Source organism: Hemiscyllium ocellatum, chromosome 7 (assembly GCF_020745735.1).
Source record: "Hemiscyllium ocellatum isolate sHemOce1 chromosome 7, sHemOce1.pat.X.cur, whole genome shotgun sequence".
Classification (NCBI taxonomy): Eukaryota; Metazoa; Chordata; class Chondrichthyes; order Orectolobiformes; family Hemiscylliidae; genus Hemiscyllium; species Hemiscyllium ocellatum.
This window is the reverse complement of record NC_083407.1, coordinates 41,422,301-41,443,755: the sequence shown is the minus strand read 5'-3', so window position 1 is coordinate 41,443,755 and position 21,455 is coordinate 41,422,301. Positions and strand designations below refer to the sequence as shown.

The following is a 21,455-nucleotide window of genomic DNA, read 5'->3' as shown; positions in this document are numbered from 1 at the left end:
TAACATATGGATGAAAATGGAATATCATGGGTTAGATGGGCTTCGTATTGGTTCCACAGGTCGGCGCAACATCGAGGGCCAAAGGGTCTGTACTTCGCTGTAATGTTCTATAGTTCATGTTGTATGATTTTGTATGGTAAAATTGTGCCTTAGTTACTTAGTAATTAGTTGGATTTTCAGCATTTAAGAAAATCAAAAATATCACTAGTCTCCAATGAAATCATAACACCTTGAATATAAAACCAACTCAAAAACATTGACTCATTTTTATTTAATGTATCCTGTCTCATAGTCTTTGACCTGGGTTAATTAAATATATTACATTGAATAAACAGAACTTTTTATTTGATAAAACAGTCCAAGTTTAATTTTACTTATGAAGAACATCTTTTCAAACTTTAGACTCAAGATGCCAGTTGAATATTGCTGTCCTCATCTGATGAACCCAGATGAAAATTTCACTCAAACTTCACTCCAGTTCATTTAGTTTACGTCTCAAGTCTTGTTACAGTCTTAATTTAGACTGATTTTGTTGCACACTGGACTAGTACCAAAGATCTTTGATGTAATACTTTGCATTTCTGTTGTTTAAAATATTTTTAATGAAATATTATTCCATGAAAGATATGAATTCAACATATAAACTTAGCCAGAAGGGCATGACACCAATATGTGTGGTACTGTACACACAGACCATTTACTAATGGACTTTGGTATCAACACAATACTTTGTAACCCAGACACACAGGCAGAAGAAATAGCATGCACCATGTGGATATTCATTCTGCAACATTGAGGGAGGAAATAGGACGCAAATGTAAACCCCAGGGTACAGTAGCATGTTTTTTATAACTAGCCATAAGTTAGAGTCATGGAGTCACAGAGATATACAGCATGGAAACAGAGCCTTCGGTCCAACCCGCCCATGCCGACCAGATATCCCAACCCAATCTAGTCCCACCAGCCAGCACCCAGCCCATATCCCTCCAAACCTTCCTATTCATATACCCATTCAAATACCTCTTAAATGTTGCAATTGTACTCACCTCCACCACATCATCTGGCAGCTCATTCCATACACGTACCATCCTCTGTGTGAAAAAGTTGCCCCTTAGGTCTCTTTTATATCTTTCCCCTCTCACCCTAAACCTATGCCCTCTAGTTCTGGACTCCCCAACCCCAGGGAAAAGACTTTGCCTATTTACCCTATCCATGCCCTTCATAATTTTGTAAACTTCTATAAGGTCACCTCTCAGCCTCCGACACTCCAGGGAAAACAGCCCCAGCCTGTTCAGCCTCTCCCTATAGCTCAAATCCTCCAACCCTGGCAACATCCTTGTAAATCTTTTCTGAACCCTTTCAAGTTTCACAACATCTTTCTGATAGGAAGGAGACCAGAATTGCATGCAATATTCCAACAATGGCCAAACCAATTCCTATACAGCCACAAATTGACCTCCCAATTCCTGTACACAATACTCTGACCCATAAAGGAAAGCATACCAAACGCCTTCTTCACTATCCTATCTACTTGAGACTCCACTTTCAACGAGCTATGAACCTGCACTCCAAGGTCTTTTTGTTCAGCAACACTCCCTAGGACCTTACCAGTAAGTGTATAAGTCCTGCGAAGATTTGCTTTCCCAAAATGCTGCAATTCGCATTTATCTGAATTAAACTCCATCTGCCACTTCTCAGCCCATTGGTCCATCTGATCAAGATCCTGTTGTAATCTGAGGTAACCCTCTTCGCTGTCCCGTACACCTCCAATTTTGGTGTCATCTGCAAACTTACTAACTGTACCTCTTTTGCTCACATCCAAATCATTTATGTAAATGACAAAAAGTGGAGAACTCTCTACAAGTAAATTCTCTAGAAGGAAGTGCAAGATGCCAGTCTAGGGAAAAAGAAAGAAAAAAACGAACAGAATAAGAAGGCTGGGATCAAGGAAATGTCAAACTCACACGCCACAAATTGCTATGGCAATGAAGATTGAGAATCCATAATGTTTGTTTCAGGGGATGAGCAAATAAATTTCTTGGATGCTCGGATACCACAAACATGATTGACTAATCTTGAGCAAGGTCAAGGAAGGGGCAGAGTGCTGTGATTAGTGTTTAAAACATCCTTGCAATACTTCATGAAGGTACAACCATGCCACACTGAATTTATTTCAGTCTGTTTCAGTTCAAATGTGAATTTGATCATCTGTTTGGACGTTGACTTGTATTGAATATGGTGGACGTTTGGGACAACATCAATGTGCTGGACATGAATCAAACCCTTAGAACTTAAAGATGATGGAGATTTAAAAAGACTAGCAAAAGAGAAAATCTTTCTATTGAAACAGATGGTTAGAATTTGGAGTGCCCAACCTGATGGTAGATGGTGGTAAATTCAGAATCAATCATAGTCTTTAAAACAGCATTGGATACATACTTGAAAAGGGAAACCATTTCAGGGATATATGCAAAAGGAAAGGTTGAGGGAATGATTGGATTGCTCTTTGAAAAATTGGGCATGCATTGAAGGATTGAATGTTTTCTCCCTCACAGGACTATAATTTGATGTGTTGAATCTTGTCAGTGGCTGTCAGTATGAAACCAGAAGTGCATATGATTTTGACCTTGCATGATCATACAGTGGCCAGCCAGTAAGATATGCATAGGCATGGAGCATGGTAAATCATGCAGCAAAGATGAAAAGGAAGTTGATGCCCCCAGAATTTACTCATGGGTCAGATATTGAGGCACCATCATTTAAGAACAGGCATTCATTCCCTTTAGGCTAGGAACTTTACTCTTGCTGTCTGAGAAGCTTTAGAAAACTGTAACTGCTACCAGGAAATGTTTGCCTATTGACCATGATGACTTGTTGTGTGAGTGATGACACTGAATGGCCCCACAGATCACTGATGCTTTGCTGCGGGTGCTCTTGAGATCATACATTATTAGAAGGAGGTATAGGATGGCAACAAAAGGCCCTTACTCCCAAACAATGTGACCTGAATGAGGGACACAATGTTGATTAACAAATGGCAAGTCCTGGCCAAACCCAAGCCAAGTGGAGGAAAGTCGAATGAGGAAGCCTCCGGTCTTATGTTAACTAGTGGATTAAAGAGAATGGAGAAAGGGATTATACGTAATAATGAGTTAATTCTTTGTATTTGCACCTCAGGTTCTAGCAGCCAAAATGAGAGGTAAGTCAGTCTTCCACCAGCTTGATCTCCACCTCCAGCTCTATCATTACTGCTAAGGACAATGATAATACAAACTGGAAGGATGCACCATCACAGCTCTCTCCTGCACACTCCACCGGATCAGAAGCATTCACCTCAGTGGCTGCACGTTTATGATTGGGCTCATAGTTACAATCTGGTGAGCTCTGAGAATCTGCATGAGATTCCTGCAGCTGAGGGAGGTTGTGAGGGTTGAGGTCTCTTATACTCAGGACAGCTGGAGACCAGGCAATTGCAGAGCTCCATATGCCCCTAGGATTGGCTATTGAAGACCTGATAGAGATGCAGAGAAAGACAGGGGAACATTGATAGAGATGCCATTTGAAACTATGAGTGAAAGGTGGAGGAATTTCTTCAGCATGCTTGCAAGAGTTAAAGTGGGGCTGTGTGGAGAATAAACACTGATGTAGACTAATGAGTCAATCTGTCCATTTTATTGCTGGAGATTACATATAATTCTATGAAATGTTATTTTATTCATACAGTTCTATAAAGTAGTCAGAAAACACAAATACTGACTCACCCACAGGTCAGTGAATGTCTGGAAAAGATTTGATAGCTAGATGAAACCAAAAAGTAAATTGTGAGGGAAGAAATAATAATATTTATTCTAAACTAATCATTTGCTGGAACTTGCTTTGGAAGTAGAAGACACAATTTTTTCGGAACACCCCACCTTTGTTTATACGTTCTTATCCAATCATGCTGACTTGTTCAAAGGCGCAGTCAGTACTGGTTGCTCCAGAGCTTCAACTGTGTCACACCAAGTTTAACCAATTAATATTTAACTAAATCTACCAAAGTTCACATTCAATGATTTTATTTGCAGGCTTGTTACTTCCGGAAATTTTTCAGTCAAATAGAAAATTGTAACAGTTCAGTTTTTTTAACTATCGGAAATCGGAAAGCAAAAAGAAAAAAATATATGATTTCTCGTATTATCTACGAAGGTGACCTTTACTTGTTTTAAATGGAAGCAAATTGTGAGTTAGATTTACGGAATTGATCGTCTTTATGTGCTTACTTTTCATGAAGTGTATCTGACTTCTTCTTATTCTTCTTTCCTTCCAGTACTGCTGTTTTGGAGATTTAACTTCGTTTTATTACATTGCTTTTAATCATGGAAAGTTATATTGATTGTGAAACTTTTTTCAACCACAAGCATGTACCTGATTTTGCCGTGAAAGAATCGGTTAAAATAGGCCTTACAGTATTGTACAGTATTATTTTTGTGGCTGGAATAATTGGAAACAGTCTAACTATAAAAGTTGCACACGTTCTTCAAAGGAAAGGATATCTTCAGAAGAGTGTTGCAGATCACATGATCAGTCTTTCATGTGCGGATTTACTTGTTCTTTTACTGGGAATGCCCGTAGAATTGTACAGCGTGATATGGAATCCATTCTCAGCAACATCTGGAGATGCAACATGCAAAATCTATAATTTCCTCTTTGAAGCCTGCAGTTATGCTACAATATTGCACGTTGCCACTTTGAGTTTTGAGCGTTACATTGCAATTTGCCACCCTTTCAAGTATAAATCGTTTTCTGGTTCAAGAACAGTGAAGCTGATCTGCTTTGTCTGGCTGACTTCATTTTTGGTAGCCTTGCCTCTCCTTTTTGCAATGGGGGTAGAGGATCCCTTTGAGGCATATGAGGACCATCCTCACATCCATGCTCGCAAGCACTGTGACATTAGAAAATCAAACCTGACTATTTGCACCAACCTCAGCTCCCATCAGATTGTGTTCCAATTGAGTATTTTCAGTGCCTTCATTGTATACGTTGTGATACTGGTCTCAGTTGCATTCATGTGCAAAAAGATGATGAATGCTTTAATTGGAATGAAGTCTAACAACACAGCTAGCAAAAACAAAGATCAACCAAAGCCTACAAGTGCAGCCATGAAAACGTCAAGAAAACAGAGCATTATATTTTTAGGTAAGAACCTCAGTGCTTTCTGATGGCGTAGTATGGTTTAATTGTGCTTTAAAATTTGTTAAAGATAATAAGATGTGGGAAAACTATATCAGTGTATATTACAATTGTGCTAGCCTAAATGTAAATGTGTAATTTGCAAGAGGTAGTAATTCCATTCATTCCTTCTCTAGCTTTACATAATGGAAACTGACCTTTATATCTCAACTGTTTTCTCACTGCATTGATACATTTTGAATTTTGTGAAATGGACAACTGGATTTTATTGACCCTTGGGTGAGTTGGCAGCTGGAGAAGGGCACATGAAAATTGGGCATCATGCCATAAAAGCTCCCAGCAAAATCTAATCAGCATAAACAAATTAACTTGCTGTGGGTCCACTAAGGTTAAGGTCCCTTTCCTTGCCACTACTGAAACTTAACCCATTTGCAAGAGGGACCTTCACTAAGCATTTAGCCTGGCAACTTTTATCACTTGGGCTTGAGGCTGGGCAAGGGGGAATTCATCTTTTATGGATCTCTGCATTATAAAGCTCACCACCAATGTCTGAATGAGCTATAAGGGACTGAATGCAATTCCAGAAGTGGCCACCTGCTTCCAGTGGTGTGGCTGGGTCCAGAGAAATGTTTTTCATTTGAATGGTTAACAAGTTTTGGAGAACCCACCTTCCTCCCTCCCTCCCTCCCTCCCTCAAAAGGGATGGGATGGAGATGTTGGAAGCTCTGCCTTAAGTCATTTGACGAGGTGACCTCTGGTAAAACACTGAGGAGTGAATCAGCACCGCATGAGGGAGATTTGGACTAACACTTTTACATTGGGATGTGGGGAACACATCATAATGTGCAGCACCAAGATTTTATTCCAGCACTTTGATAATCATTGAAAACAGACACAGGGATTGTAATGTGTCATTAAACTGTATTTGTTGCTTCTGATACAGTGGATATGCCATCTTTGTGCTCCCTATTATTTGCATGATTGCTGCTTGCAGTACATTGAGTGGTTGCATGTCTGAGTAGGAGGTTCAAGCAAGGCTCACTTCTAACGCCAGCCTGCATATTCAAAGTCAGTCTCCACCTCTTAGCATGGAGGTGCTTTAAGGTTGAAGCAGGACCTAGACATTTGTGGAAAAGTGTTCGAGTATGAGGATGTGAGGATACATAACATAGCAGGGGAGAGAACATATTGTAAAGTTCTCTGAGGCTGCAGCAAATAAGATGGTGCAGGAGATAAAGGAGAAGAAAATATGTGTTCTATCCCCATGAAGTGAGGGTCATCACACACAAAATTTATCAAAGCTATGACAGGCAGATGATGAATGCCAGTACTAAGGACCTGAATGCAATGTTGTAGCAATTTTATGTCTTCACATCAATAGTCACTGATAGTGAATATGTCAGTTTGTTTCAACATACAGCACTCACCCACCAACAATTCCTGTCAATCCTGACTCAAACCCAACATTCATAGCTGCACCTTAATCTCTTCAGTTGGAGCACAGCTTAACACCCTACGCCTACATCACTTAGCTGGGACTCTCTTCTCAACAATTCAACCATGACAATATATCACTGAAACATATTGCATCACAATCACTGCCTCACTTCTCTCCCTCATGTCAGTTTTATGACCAGACTCTGGGTGAGTCATAGAGTCATAGAGGTAGACAGCATGGAAACAGGTCCTTCTAAATTGAACTAGTCTTATTTGCCTGCATTTGGCACATATCCCTCTAAATATTTCCTATCCATGTACCTGTCCAAATACCTTTTAAATGTTGTAATTATACTGACCTCTACCACTTCCTCTGGCAGCTCATTCCATACACTAAGTACAATCCTCTGTGTGAAAAGGTTGCCCCTCAGGTCCCTTTTCAATCTTTCCCCATTCACTTAAAACCTATGCCCTCTAGTTTTGGACTCCTCTACTCTGGGTAAAAGATCTTGGCTATTCATCTTACCTATGCCCTTCATGATTTTATAAGCCTCTACAAGGTCACTCCTCAGCCTCCTATGTTCCAGAGAAAAACGTCTCAGAATATCCAGTTTCTCCTGGTAACTCAAATCTTCCAATCTTGGTAACATTTATGTAAATCTTTTTTTTGTACCCTTTCCAGTGTAGTAAAATCCTTCCCATAGCAGGGCGACTCAAATTGTAAGCAGTACTTTAAATATGGCCTTACCATGTCTTGTGCATCTGTAATATGACATCCCAACTCCTGTACTCAGTGCTCTGACAGAAAAAAGGCAAGCAAGCCTAATGCCTTCTTCACCACTCTGTCTGCATGTAATGTGTTAAAAATCACCCAACACCAGGTTATAGCAAACAGGTTTAATTAGAAGCACTAGCTTTCAGAGTGCCACTTCTTACAAGTAATACCACTTTCAAGGAAATATGTACCTTCACCATGTACCTAGGTCTCTCTATTCAACACCACTACCCAAGGCCATACTATTAATTGTGAAAGTCCTGTCCTGGTTTGTCTTACCAAAATGCAACACCTCACATTTATCTGCATTAAACTGTATTGCTGTTCCTTGGCCCACTGGCCCAGTTGATCAAGATCCTGTTGTACTCTTAGATAACCTTCTTCCCTGTCCACTATATCATCAATTTTGGTGTCATCTGTAAACTTACTAACCATGCTTCCAAGATTCTCATCCATTTCATTTAAATAACAGTGGACCCAGCATCAATCCTCACAGCACAGGCCTACTGTCTGAAAAAGAGCCCTCTACCACCATGCTCTGTCTCCTACCATCAATCAATTTTGTATCAAACTGGCCTGCTCTTCTTGGATCCCATGTGATTTAACCTTTCTAACTGCTGTACTTTGTCAAAGGCCTTGGTACAGTCGATGGAGACAATGTCTACTGCACCGCCCTCCCTGTCTTCTTGGTCATCTCTTAACAAACTTAATCAAATTTCTGAGGTATGATTTCCCATGCACAAAGCCATGCTGACTATCCCTAGTTAGTTCCTTGCCTCACCAAATGCATGCAAATCCTGTATCTCAAAAACCCTCCAACAGACACGGCGGTTCAATTCCCGCCTAAGGCGACTGACTGTGTGGAGTTTGCACGTTCTCCCCGTGTCTGCGTGGGTTTCCACCGGGTGCTCCGGTTTCCTCCCACAGTCCAAAAATGTGCAAGCCAGGTGAATTGGCCATGCTAAATTGCCCGTAGTGTTAGGTAAGGGGTAAATGTAGGGGTATGGGTGGGTTGCGCTTCGGCGGGTCGGTGTGGACTTGTTGGGCCGAAGGGCCTGTTTCCACACTGTAAGTAATCTAATCTAATCTAATCAAAAAAACACTCTCATCCCTGATATCAGACTCATTGGTCTATACTTCCCTGGCTTTACCTTGCAGTCTTTGTTAAATAAAAGCACAACATTAGCTATCCTCCAGTCTTCCAACATCACACCCATGGCTGTCAATGATGCAATTATCTCCACTATGACCCTCATAATTTCTTCCCTAGCTTCCCACAATTTTCTAGCATACATTTAGTCAGGTCCCGGGATTTATCTACTGCTATGCATTTTAAGATCTCCAGCACCTCCTCTTCTTTAATGTGAGATTCCCAATTCATTATGGTTCAGCATGGGATTCCTCAAACTATTAAGCTCCCTGGTGGGGAAGGATGAATTGGTTCCACTTTTTATTCACACCTTCTTGGTTAGCTGCAACAAGGTTAATTCATAAAGGATCCTATTCCCTTGTGGAGGTTACCAGTAGCTTGGTATTGATAGTTGAACAATCCTTAGTTTTCAGAATGGTTGTGATTTGATCTGGTACCTCCAAATCTTTTCCACCATGATTAAATAATAGTATTCAGGATGAGAGAGAATTCTTGTATTGTCCTATTCCCTTTGTTAACTGGTTTGCAACATTCAGAGTGAGAGTCTTTACTTGCAACATAGGGGTAAACAGGCCATTGTTATTCAACTGAGAACTTCATAGCACACTAGCAATTGAACTCTGACTGGTACATATGAGAGGCTTCGGTCTCACTAGCTCACCAGTAAGGTTAAAGCTAACTTTTTAGCCATGTTCTTGTGTATTCTTCAAAGGGAATAAAACAAAATATGTCTGCATCTGGGACATAATCTGTTGGTCAAGTGTCACCAACCCCTCATTATCTTTGTAGCTACAAGAGATCATAATCTGTTTGAAATTTCTTTAACTCTTTATGTGTTACTTTCCAGCAGTCTGTTTCTCCAGACAGCCACTTAATTTTTGTCTGCAGCCATTTTCCATCAGTCTTCATTTAAAAATAAACACTTCTGGAATTAAAATAAAATCCACAAGATTGTGAGGTTTTCATCTTTGATCATAACACAGGAGAAGGTGGCACTTAATTGGATGGTGCAGCATCTAACCAGTGGAGGGCTGGAATGGCTGTCTCGCTTTTTCACCATGGCTGAGATGGAGCTCATTGTAATTGGAGCCTCCACTGCTGAACATTAGTCTTACACAAAATTAAACCCCTGTTACGATGCCCAGTTACTTGATAAACTTTCCAGGGCTCATTTAATGTTATCCCTATTTTATCATATTAGCTCCAAATATAAAATACCCAAGTACCATCATTTTTCAAAACCTCGTTTCATAAGAAAAAACATTTTTATCGTTATTTAGACCACTTTCCTTAATAGCAAAATCACTATTGTTGGATCAGCTTTTATGATGAATGTCTACTTTTAACAATCCCAAAGGGCACTTGACCTTCCCCAAAGGTATGTGAAATAGTTCCACAGAGGCCAATATCCTGTCATGAAGTCACCCTATACTTACACAAATTTCTTTGGCTTTAGTACTATCTCTTCAGAGTCAGCTCTCAGAGTGTCAAAATATTTGACATTCCTCTTTTTTTATCTGTCACCCAAGGATTTGCAATTGAACAACATTAACAGCCCCAATCAGGGAACTCATATTTCATGAGGACCAGCTGGTTGACCTCATTACAATCACTACAATAAGTACTTTCCTCAAAGGTCAACCTGAATCTATGGAAAAGAGTACTTACCTCTCCAAATAACTCTGGAAGCTTCAGACTTTCTGTTCAAAATTCTAAAAGCTCACATATCAATCCTTAACCATCTTAGTGATGAAAATTGGATCTGTTTGAAGGTAGCAGCAGTTTTACACATATGGAGACACCTCTATGAAGCACAGATGTGTTTACAGCTCATTCCCATTCCCCTCTGACAGAAATGTTGGGACCCTGTTTTCAAGCAGGGTTAGAAAATCAGAGCTGAAAATGTGTTGCTGGAAAAGCGCAGCAGGTCAGGCAGCATCCAAGGAACAGGAAATTCGATGTTTCGGGCATAAGCCCTTCATCAGCCCTTCCTGATGAAAGGCTTATGCCCGAAACGTCGAATTTCCTGTTCCTTGAATGCTGCCTGACCTGCTGCGCTTTTCCAGCAACACATTTTCAGCTCTGATCTCCAGCATCTGCAGACCTCACTCTCTCCTTAGAAAATCAGAGCTCTAGCCCCATTTTGGCTATGCCAGAGGTCACTTTTGTTCCCAAAAAGATTCATGACTCAGTATTTCAATTTACTTTGACATCTCTTAAAAGGCCTATCAATTTAATATTTTAAGACAGAATGACAGACTTTACCACCAGCTCCTTCTTGGCTCAATGTGATCATCTTGTTTTTTACAAGACATACCTAGAAAATCCATGACACAATGCCCTATGGCAAGTCCGAAGTGCATAGTCAATGGAAGCCAGATGTGCATCACCTACCATATCGTGGGAAGAGCAACTCAGTCAGCATCTGGATTGCAGATCTAAATTACATTAGAAGCTGAATAATTTTTTTAAATTATAGTTTTCCTGTACTTGCAGGATCTATGAGTGATTTGATATGGTCCAGTACTTGATATTCATCACACTCTGAAATCACTCAGCACTTGGCAAAAAGTATTCACAGCAGTATTACTTAAAGAATTTGTTGAACAGTCGCTGGCTTAATTTCAAACAGATAGTCTTTTTTGTCTTAGCATTCATTTACATAATTTCCTGTTGACTAAAACATAAATTTGTGACATAAACAGATTTTCAAGACGGCGTTCTCTAAATGCCAATGTAACTCGTACGTAAATACTGGGAACAAAATTGAGTTTAGCATAAACAAAGTACACCACATCCAGTCATTATGTGTCTAAGCAGCATTCATTTACAGTCACCATTTGGACCAAATGTCTTGCTTTGCGGCCACCTGGTTTATGATTTCAAAACTATTCGACAGGTGGACAGCATGCTGACTACTATTCTCAAGCAATTTATCTGACTGGTGTACAAAACTGAGTGGGTTGCTGGCTTCTGGTATCCTGATTGCGTTGCTGCCTTCCAGTATACTCAGAAGTGGTGAACAAACTTGTTACAGACAATATGCTCTTTTTAAAATCAGTGCTGTCCCTCTTAAAGGGTGTTCCACTGAATAATCTGATGGAATTTAAAGTTATGAAATGAAACATCAAGGCAGAGAGATTTTACAGAGTAATGAACAAAAGGCTGGAAATATTAATCATGCAGGTCAGCAAGAGAAGAAAGGCCATGATTCTTTGAACGTCCTGAGCTTCCTTCCAGTTAAAACATAATTATAGATAGCATTTTAAACTTAAATTACTGCCTTATACTGACTGACATTGAATTCTATCTGCCACACTATAGGATTTTCCCAACCTCATTGACATCTCCTTGCAATTTTCTTTGATAATTTTATGAGTGACTAGCACCTCCAATATGAAATCAATTTGAAATTATGATTCCACTCCTTTATAACGACTTCATAGGTGCAGCAAGTCATCAGCCTGTAAAGGATTGACAATAAACATTCATCTTGTTATTTGTCTCATACGGCTTATACTCTTTCCCCACTATATGGCACTTAGATTAATCCTGAGATTTTAGATGCATGCTATCAGAGCCACAATTTAGCCACCTAAATGAATGTATTTTAAGGATGTGCTTCCTGCTGCTTGTTCAGGATTACCTTACCCATTAGGTCATTATTTTGCAGCGTTAGCTCAAGCTTAGTGGGAAGAATTCCTCTTTGCATGTGCAAATTTGCTTCCCAGTCAACTATCAACTGCGGTCGGAGCTCTCTAAAGGTCCATTATGAGTGTTGTTAACATTTGTGCAATTATAGGATAAATGCACATAATTACGTAACAGTGTTTTTTTTAGTTGGAACTGCGGTATTTCACCCACAGCTGATTACTTCTATGCAACTTTATGATACAGAGAGTAATCTCACATGGAAACTGTGCTGTGTCATTTTACAGTCTTGACTAAAGCTCGCTAGTGACATTCATATATGGAGCAAACATGATTTGTCATAGATAATTAAAGATTTAATAGCATTGGGAAATGGCAATTTACTTAAGTTAATTGACCCCCTTATTAATTGTACTTGTTCATATTTTTTCTTCAATTCCAGTTGGAATTTATCGTATTGATACATTTAATTTGAAAGTTGACCATAATATTGAGAACCAAAGTAAGAACTTAGCTTTTCCCTCTTTACAATATATCAGTGAAAAAAAAATCATTCTTTGTTTGCTTTGGGAATATTTATAGTGAAACAATAAGTATGCTTTTATCAGTCAACAAACTATCAACATACTTGCTGTCCTTTGACTATTGTTTGCATATGAGTCAAACTGCAACTACACTGACCTTTCCAATGCATGTACCCATTTTTCCATAGAGTATTTTGAAATGGCCTTTCAAAACTGGCAAGCACTCATTCATAATTATGTGTTTTCTGTTTGTTGGTTTTTATTGCAGGAGATAGTTTCATATAAAGAATCGCAGGTATATTTACAGAACATAATAATCTGACATCTGCTCAGCACATAAACTTTCAGAATAAATTCTGATATTAACACAACATTATTCTATAAATATATTTGAACTATACTATTTCAATGAACACCTCTATGGTGGCTAACTTTAACGTCTGTAAATAATGATGTATACACATTTTGTGTGAGAGCACAGCATGGATAGTGTGTGTTAACCTGATTGATGATGTTACTCAATCTACATCACTTCATTAATTTACTTACTAACATAAGATAATAGCATCATTGCTCATCTCACTACCATTTAATATAACAAATGTGCCAAATAAATCACTTTTGAAACTTTATTGTAATGTAATAAGAACAATTGGTTTTGTTAAGCATCTGCAAAAGAATAGGAAATTTTGAAAAGTCAGTGTTCAGGCATACTTTTAAAACATGTATGTGTGTTGTTCTAAAATACAAGTATAAAAATTCAAAACACATTGCAAATTATTCTGATTTCTAAATGAATAAGCAAGTCAAACATTTCTCAGTTTAATTTGGCTGCCACTTGTCAGCCTCAATAACAGTCTTTAACTTTGAGACACCTGTCTTTTCTCTATCACCTAAGTCCATTTACTGATGAAGAGAGTGAAAGAATTGTCATATCCAAACCAAAATTGAATTTGCAGAAAATTAAAAGCATGTATACAATACAGCTACAACTGTAGGATATTTTAAATATTGAAAGATGGATTGTGTCATAGAAGTGTTCATAAAGAAGAATGCAAAATGTTTCTGCAGTATGTCCTGGACTGTAGTCACAGTTTATATATTTCTAAGCTGCAAATGTGTTGCTGGTCAAAGCACAGCAGGTTAGGCAGCATCTCAGGAATAGAGAATTCAACGTTTCGAGCATAAGCCCTTCATCTAATTCAACAAGGAAGGATTCAATTACTTCACATAATTCCGGGTAATGAAATGAGCCTAGTAAGCAGCTTAAAAGTGGAAATCATTTATTCGGAACCATTGATCTCATTATGGTTAGGTTCATAATTAAAAACAAATGTTACACTCGGGGAGAAAAGATAAGAGAATATTTGCTAAACAGCCCAAAAACAACCTCAGTGTGCATTGCAAAATGTGAAAGCGCAGTTACCCTGCCAGTACTGCCAGTGACTTTATTCTATTCCATTCAATTATATTCATAATGCTTATTTGGGCACCGCCATATTTTCCAGTGGCAGGGTTTTTCACAAATTGCGTCGGTGTAGAACAATGTGAATCTTTCACGACGTCGTGAGATGCAGCCCAAAGATAAGCTGAAACCTGGGGTGTTGGGCCACGTCACAGTCATGTGAGTTGTCACGTTCAGTCAGGGAGGAGGTGACAGCATGTATTTAATCCGACAGGGAGGTGGAGATATCAGGTCAGGTCAGGCTGGGTCAGGTCAGGTCAGGAATATGGTTGAGTCAGTGGTGGTCAGTGATACATTGGCAGTTCTTTGTTACCCAAAAATTAGAACAGGTATTTTATCTCCTAACCTTTCCTAGCTAACAACTGTATTATGCTTAATTGAGTCAGAACACAACTTCAAAAGGAGATTTTTCAGTGGCTTTTAGACACGGGGTAATTTTCCATTGCAATTTCCAGAAGGCTCTTTGCAGGGACACACTTAACAAACAAGATATGAAAAGTCAAAGAAGGCAATCAGAGGATGATGTCCACTGGTTTGCTCAGAGGTGGTTTCAAACAGGACCTGGATAGAAGAGAAAATTGTTGTGAAACAGGAGATAAGGAATGAATTTCAAACAAGAAAACAGGGCAGCTAAAGACACAGTCATCAAAAAGTGGTGAAGAAAGGAAGGATGCATACAAAGCAGAAGACTAAGTCAATTGAAGAGAATTTACATGATCACATGTCTGAACTACATTGGAATTTTATCAGAGTGAGTATTAAGTCAGATGACTTTCAGTCATGCATGACACTTTCTTGAAAGTATGGTTACATACTTTTATATGTAGACATTATTAACTCAAATAGAATTCCTATATCTTCTCTACTCCTTTTTCTACAAACATCAAATTTCCTTTCATGCCAAAAGCTTTCAATTCGTATAAATCTAAAATCTATCTCATTTGAATATTGCCCCATATTTGAATAAAGCATTCTATCCTCCTGCCTCACACATTTACAATATGTAAATAGAACATTTCATTTGACAGGCTGTCCATTTTTTGCTTTTGGTCTACAATTTGTCTCTCTGTCACAACATTTCTAGTCTTTATTTTATTAAAGAAACTGGAACAATACACGTGAATTTCCTTTCTTGCTCTTTCAAAGCTCCAAAGATGTTGCTCTACATATTCTGTTTTATTTTCTACATCCCTCACTGTATTGATTTTGGCAATCTTTTCAAAGTTTCTCATTCTAACTCTATCTTTCCCAGGATCTTGAAACCATGATGTTCTTTATTTCCTCTGATTTATTCTTCCACCCACAATCTTCAAGCTTTTCAAATCAATTGTCACTTCATGAATTACTTTACCTTCTATGCTTTTTGCTGAAAATGTGTTGCTGGAAAAGCGCAGCAGATCAGGCAGCATCCAAGGAGCAGGAGATTCGACATTTTGGGCATAAACCCTTCTTCAGGAATGAATGTCCTGAAGAATCTCCTGCTCCTTGGATGCTGCCTGACCTGCTACGCTTTTCCAGCAACACATTTTCAGCTCTGATCTCCAGCATCTGCAGTCCTCACTTTCTCCTTCGATGCTTTTTGCCAACTTTCATAGCATCTTACATTGTGGATTTTCAAATTTAAGAAACCTCATCAAACTCTGCAAAATATTTCAAATTTGAAAAGCATTACTTTGTGATACTTGGAATATGTTTTTAATAGACTTAAAAAGAATTCTTTTAGAAAATCCATTAAAAGCTCATTATAAGCTCTATGAGGTGTCATTGGACATATAATTTCAAATCAGTAGAGCACATCATGTGGTATAATTTTAAATGCTTTACCCTTTAACAAGACATTGAGATGCATGTATTATGTAGTGAAATTAATTTAGGACACACTGAAACTAAAGGTACATACATAATATTTGATTAAATGTATGAGTTATATGGTGTATCCTCAATTAGTTTTAATCAGGTGTGCGTCTGACCAGCACAGAAACTCATCACCATCCTTAACAGCTTCCAAACCAAATTACTGAGAAACCTATACGCATAATCTCTGCTTTTTTTCAATGGGGAGTACACTTATACCTTGTAGGAACTCATTGACACTTGCTTAAGTCAGATAACTCAGGGACAAGTAAGGTTTAAGAGTCCCAAAGTGTGAAGGACACATGTGAGGCTTCAATGTTTTGAAAATGAATGCTCTGAGTATCCTGCTGCTTGTGTATCAGACATTACTCCCATACATCATGTACTTTCAAGGTTGTCTAAAACTCCTTGGGAAGAATCCCAGTCTCATCCATTTGCTTGTCTGGCTGTTTAGAGTACTGTGGAGCTGCCTGTATGGTGTGTTTTATTATCAAATCTGTCACAGGGGATTGACTGGATTCCAATATTCCATTACCAACTTGACCTTAAAGGGATCATGTTTACCTCTTCCTGCCAGTAGTTGACAACTAGATAAATGTCTGTGCGATTTTAGGCCTCAACAGGATAGATGGAGAAGCCTTTGTCTGAAACTTGCCCCCTTGAAGCAGGGATTTTGGCTTCTTTATAGGCATTCTATTACTGATTTGTTGCCAATGTCCTCTCAAACCACATTTTAAGCAAGACAATTTCCTACAAAATTGTCACTGCCCTTTTGATCATAACACTAATGCAAATCATACCAAAGATTATTGACCAGTAATTAGATGGGTTCAGAGGTAAGGCACTTGATGAACAAAATGCTATTTTTTAGCAATCTAATCAAGGTAGACACTACTCAATACTTGAGTTTGTTTATGGGGTTTTTGAACACTGCCAGCAAAGATTCTTCAGCAGCTGATATCGTATGAATCTCTTCATCAATTACATGACAATTTTTTAATGCTTAGAATGGATGAGCTCACTCTCTCACTGCAGGGCAATTTATGATAAATAGCCTAGCCATCTAACTGTTCTAGATGTACAAAACCAGAGTTATAATACAGGTTTAAAAGTCACCAGCTCTTTCAACCAAGGTCTCTAGCTGATCTTTTTAGGCAAAGACACATGCAACCAGTGAAGTTAATGACCCTTTTGAATGTTGAAATTAGCCTCAGCCAGTGTCTATTCTCATTCAAAATATACTTCCTCTTTGTCATTGGCCCAACTCACAGCTTGTTCCAGGGCCTAGCACGTAGACTTGAAGGAAATTGTTCTTTTGCATCCCTCAAGGCTCCAAACCATGAAAGATTACATTGTAGGCCGAAAGGCCTGTTTCTGTGCTGTACTTATCTATTATCCTTGGTACATAACGTTCACATTTCCAAACGTTACTAAAAAAAAGCAGCTCATAAATTATGCAATTATACACCTTAAGTTTATTTTATATTTAACAAACTTTATTGCTTTGAAGATAACATGTAGTTTCTCTCAGTTGATGTGATTTATTGAGATGACGGTTATACCGTGGATTGGATTTTCAAAGTGGGGTTGAAAACCCAATACCCAGGTAAATTCTGGGTGCTGATAGTACACCTTAACAATGTCACTCCTGCATTGTTATTTTTAAATTCAAATGCATTAAGTTGGGCAGCAGGTAAGCACTTGATTATGAATGCCAAACACTTCAAACAGGTGACAATTGCCTGCCCAGTGACAGTGATAAGAGCAAGCAGCAACCATGTTTGGGGCAGTCACTGCCTTCCTGAGATCTGGAAGCTCCTCAGACAGTCATTATTGTTGGAAAAGATAGAACCAGTTATCAAAAAAAGAAGGTCCAATGTTTACAACAGCACAAGCAGGGCTCCAAAACACCATGTAAAACAATTACAAGTATATTCAATACGTTCCACTGTATTCGCTGCTCACGATGTGGTCCCCTCTACACTGGGGAAATGAAGCACAGACTGAGCAACCGCTTCGCAGAACAGCTATGTTCAGATAGCAAAGATGAGCCTGAGCTTCCTGTTGCCTGTCACTTCAACATATGGCCATGTTTCCTGGATAATACTTCTGTCTCCGGCTTGCTGCCGTGTTCCAGAAAAGTTCAGTGTAAAGGAAAAACAGGGGACTCTGTAACTTTGGGACTCAATATTGAGTTCAATAATTTTAGGGCCTGAGCATCTTCTCCCATGTCCTTATCCCAACCCCACACACCAGACCTTGTAATCACATTGCCTGCTACCACAACCATCTCATTGCCAGCTACTAATGGTCACAATTAGCATGAATTAGACTCTCCCAGGCTGTGACCTTTATCCATTCCTTTGTTAGTCCAACTGTTGTTGTCTCATTCTGGGCTCCATCTTTATCTATTGTTTACTTCTCCCCCCTTCCAACATCTTAGCTACAATCAGTTCTGAAAAAAGCTCACTGGACCTGAAACGTTAATTCTGCTTTCTCTCCATAGAGGCTGTCACATCTGCTGAGCTTTTCCAGCAATTTCTGGTTTTTTTTGTTTCTCATTTCCAGCATCTGCAATTCTTTTTTGAGAGTTAAACATTATTAGGCCCTGCAGCAAACCCGCAAGCTGTTCAGACATCAATCAGACTGTTTAGATTCACCAAGATAAACTTTAGAAATTCAAGACTGAATTAGACAATTCTCTGATCAAGCCCTGTCTGAGTTTAAGGGGCTGTGGAATTTGCTGTTCATTCTCTCTAGCTTTTGATAACTACAAAGTGCACTAGATTCATTAAGACTCTGACATTGTTCCTGAGTACACATGATTCTCAAATCCCATCTACAGCAAGTCCTAACCTTGTGACCCTTTGAAAATCTGGACGCATACACATAGAGTCGTTTAGCACAGAAACAGAACCTGCAGTTGAATCAATCCATGCCGAACAGAATCTCAAACAAAACCAGTCCCACCTCCCTGCTCCTGGCTCATATCCCTCCAAACCTTCCCTATTCATCTACTTATTCAAAGGTCTATTAAGCATTCTAATTATACCCACACCCACCACTTCCTCAGGAAGTTCACTCTATACATACATAAACCAATCTCTGTAAACCATCTGCCTGTCATGTCTCTGTGAAATTCATAATGTAGAGACTCCATCTCTCAATGGAAATGATTTCCTTCAATTTGATAAAAGTAGATTTTACCAATCATGTCCTATTTTAAGTATGGGTTGACAATTTCTCATAAGAATGACTTAACAATCACATCCTATGTGAATCCAAAAAGTTCTCACACAAAATAAGAGCAACAAAGCTTTTTGTTCTGCTCCCCTTGTCATTAATTTCTTTCCCTATCTGTGTTGCTCAAAGTGTGTTGCTTCTAAATGCAAGTTCAAATACAGATTCAGTCATTGCTTGTTGAATCAGAGTCACTGAAGTGAGAACTAATCCATGGAGAATTGTTGGTAGATTAATTTGTCCTGTTGTGGACAGGCTAGAGTGCTGCAGATGAGATACCTTGTCAAAGAAAAATGCTCATATGCGTGAAGCATAAAAATGGTATCAAAATTTCAAAACTTGTCAATCTTCATTCATTCCAAACATGGTTGGGGGAATGAATATCCTCAGCAACCGATTTTCAGTATCAGGTTTCTGATGCATTTCACCATGGTTCTCATAGAAAGTAAGTAGTAGAATCTAAAGATAATTAAATGCATTTTGTTAATTTTAAATGCTGGATGAGAAATGATGGTAAGTAACGAATAATAGAAAAATATATAGAAGGAGGGTTTAGATAGGGAAACAAAATTCAAGCTAAGAGTTTCTGTTTCAAGCATGTATGTTAAAATGGTAGCAAATTGCATTCAAAGTGGGACCCATTGAGAAAGTATTTTCTTTTCCTTGAGTTTATGTTCAAACTTGCTCCTTATCTCCAGATAGAGGATCAGCTGTGAAGTAATGCATTCCAGACAACTGTTTAAAATGTAGCTTCTATTAAATATGTTCTCATGAAAATTTTTGCTCATTTGGATTTTATTTTAAACTTACAAATAATGATTCGTAATGAATTTATTTGCACAATGTTCTTGGGATCTAAATATTCTTATTATTACAACAGGAATGTTTATTTCAGGATTTCATTATGCAATCTGAAAAAAAAATAAAATCTAGTATCGGGAAGATACAGTTCCAGGAACCTCCACTAGTGTAAGAATTATGTTAACAAAAATCTTCATTTGGTCAGTTGACTTTACACATTTACTAACTAAAGAAAATTTTGACACATATTTTACTGGTGAAGTTTTCTCATATTGCAAGTTATTGAAGAATCGTAGTATAGTGTAGCACAAAAAGAGATAATTTAATTCATCATGCCTATAGCAGTTCTTTGACTGAGCTAACTAAACCTTTTCCATTTCCCTGGCCTTCCTATCTGCATAGCAAATCTTTCAATTCCTTTTTGAAAGTTAATCTTGAACCCATTCCCATCATCTTTTTGTTTCATTATGTACCGGTTCATAATATTTCAGCATATATTATGTTTTCCTCATGTCATCTCTGGTTTTTTTGTCAATTACATTAACCTTTGTTCTCTGTTTTCTTTTCAATACCTTCATGGGATGTGGGCAACACTGGGTAGCTCACAATTTATTGCTTGTCTGTAATTGCCATTGTTAAGATGGTAGTGAGCTACCTTCTTGAATTGTTGCAATCCACTTGGTATGGATACACTCACAGTTCTTTTAGGAATAACCATTAAGGATATCCGGTTCCAGCATGTTGACCGAGTAACAGTGAAAGAACGACTACAGAGTTAACATGTGTGTGACTTGGAGGGAGACTTGACTGGAGTTTCAAACCATTTGCTTTTGGCGATCTTCTTGACGGTTTGGAAAGTATTTTTAAAGGAACCTAAGTGAGTTGCTATAATGCATCATGTAGATGATGTACATTGTGTATTGATTATCAAAGAAGTTAATTTTTAAGGTGCTGTACAGGGTACTAATAAGGTCAAGCTTTTTGAGTGTTCTTAGAGTTGCATTTACCCATGCAAGTGAGGATTGTTCTGTTACAAGCCTATCTTGTGGATTGCAGGTGGTGGACAGGCTTTGGGATGTCAGGAGGTAAGTAGTATATATTCCTCTGATCTGTTCTTGTAGCCAATAAATTTGTATGGCTACTCCAGTTCAGTTCAGTTTCTGTTCAATGGTAGCCCTCCAGATTCTTGATAGTGTAGGAATTCAGTGATGGTAATCTAATGAATTGAGTCAAAAGATATTGATTTGAACCTTCCATATTGGAGGTAGTCATTGCCTGGCAGTTATGTAGTGCAAATTCTATTTGCTACTTGTCAGCACAAAACTGAACATTTTCCAGGTTTTTCAAAGATGTGTATTGAGAGATATTTGTCTCTTGGTTACTACA

General features: G+C 38.5%; 1 protein-coding gene across 1 annotated transcript in view; it reads left to right on the top strand.

Moving 5' to 3' along the window:
* The first annotated feature begins 4,165 nt into the window (after positions 1 to 4,165).
* gpr39 (G protein-coupled receptor 39) overlaps positions 4,166 to 21,455 on the top strand; it is an 88,604-nt gene continuing 71,314 nt past the window's right edge. Inside the window, exons 1-2 of the mRNA XM_060827843.1 lie at positions 4,166 to 4,188; positions 4,310 to 5,178. Of these exons, the coding sequence (XP_060683826.1) occupies positions 4,359 to 5,178 (820 nt within the window). The 5' untranslated portion in view covers positions 4,166 to 4,188; positions 4,310 to 4,358. The remainder of the gene's footprint in view (positions 4,189 to 4,309; positions 5,179 to 21,455) is intronic.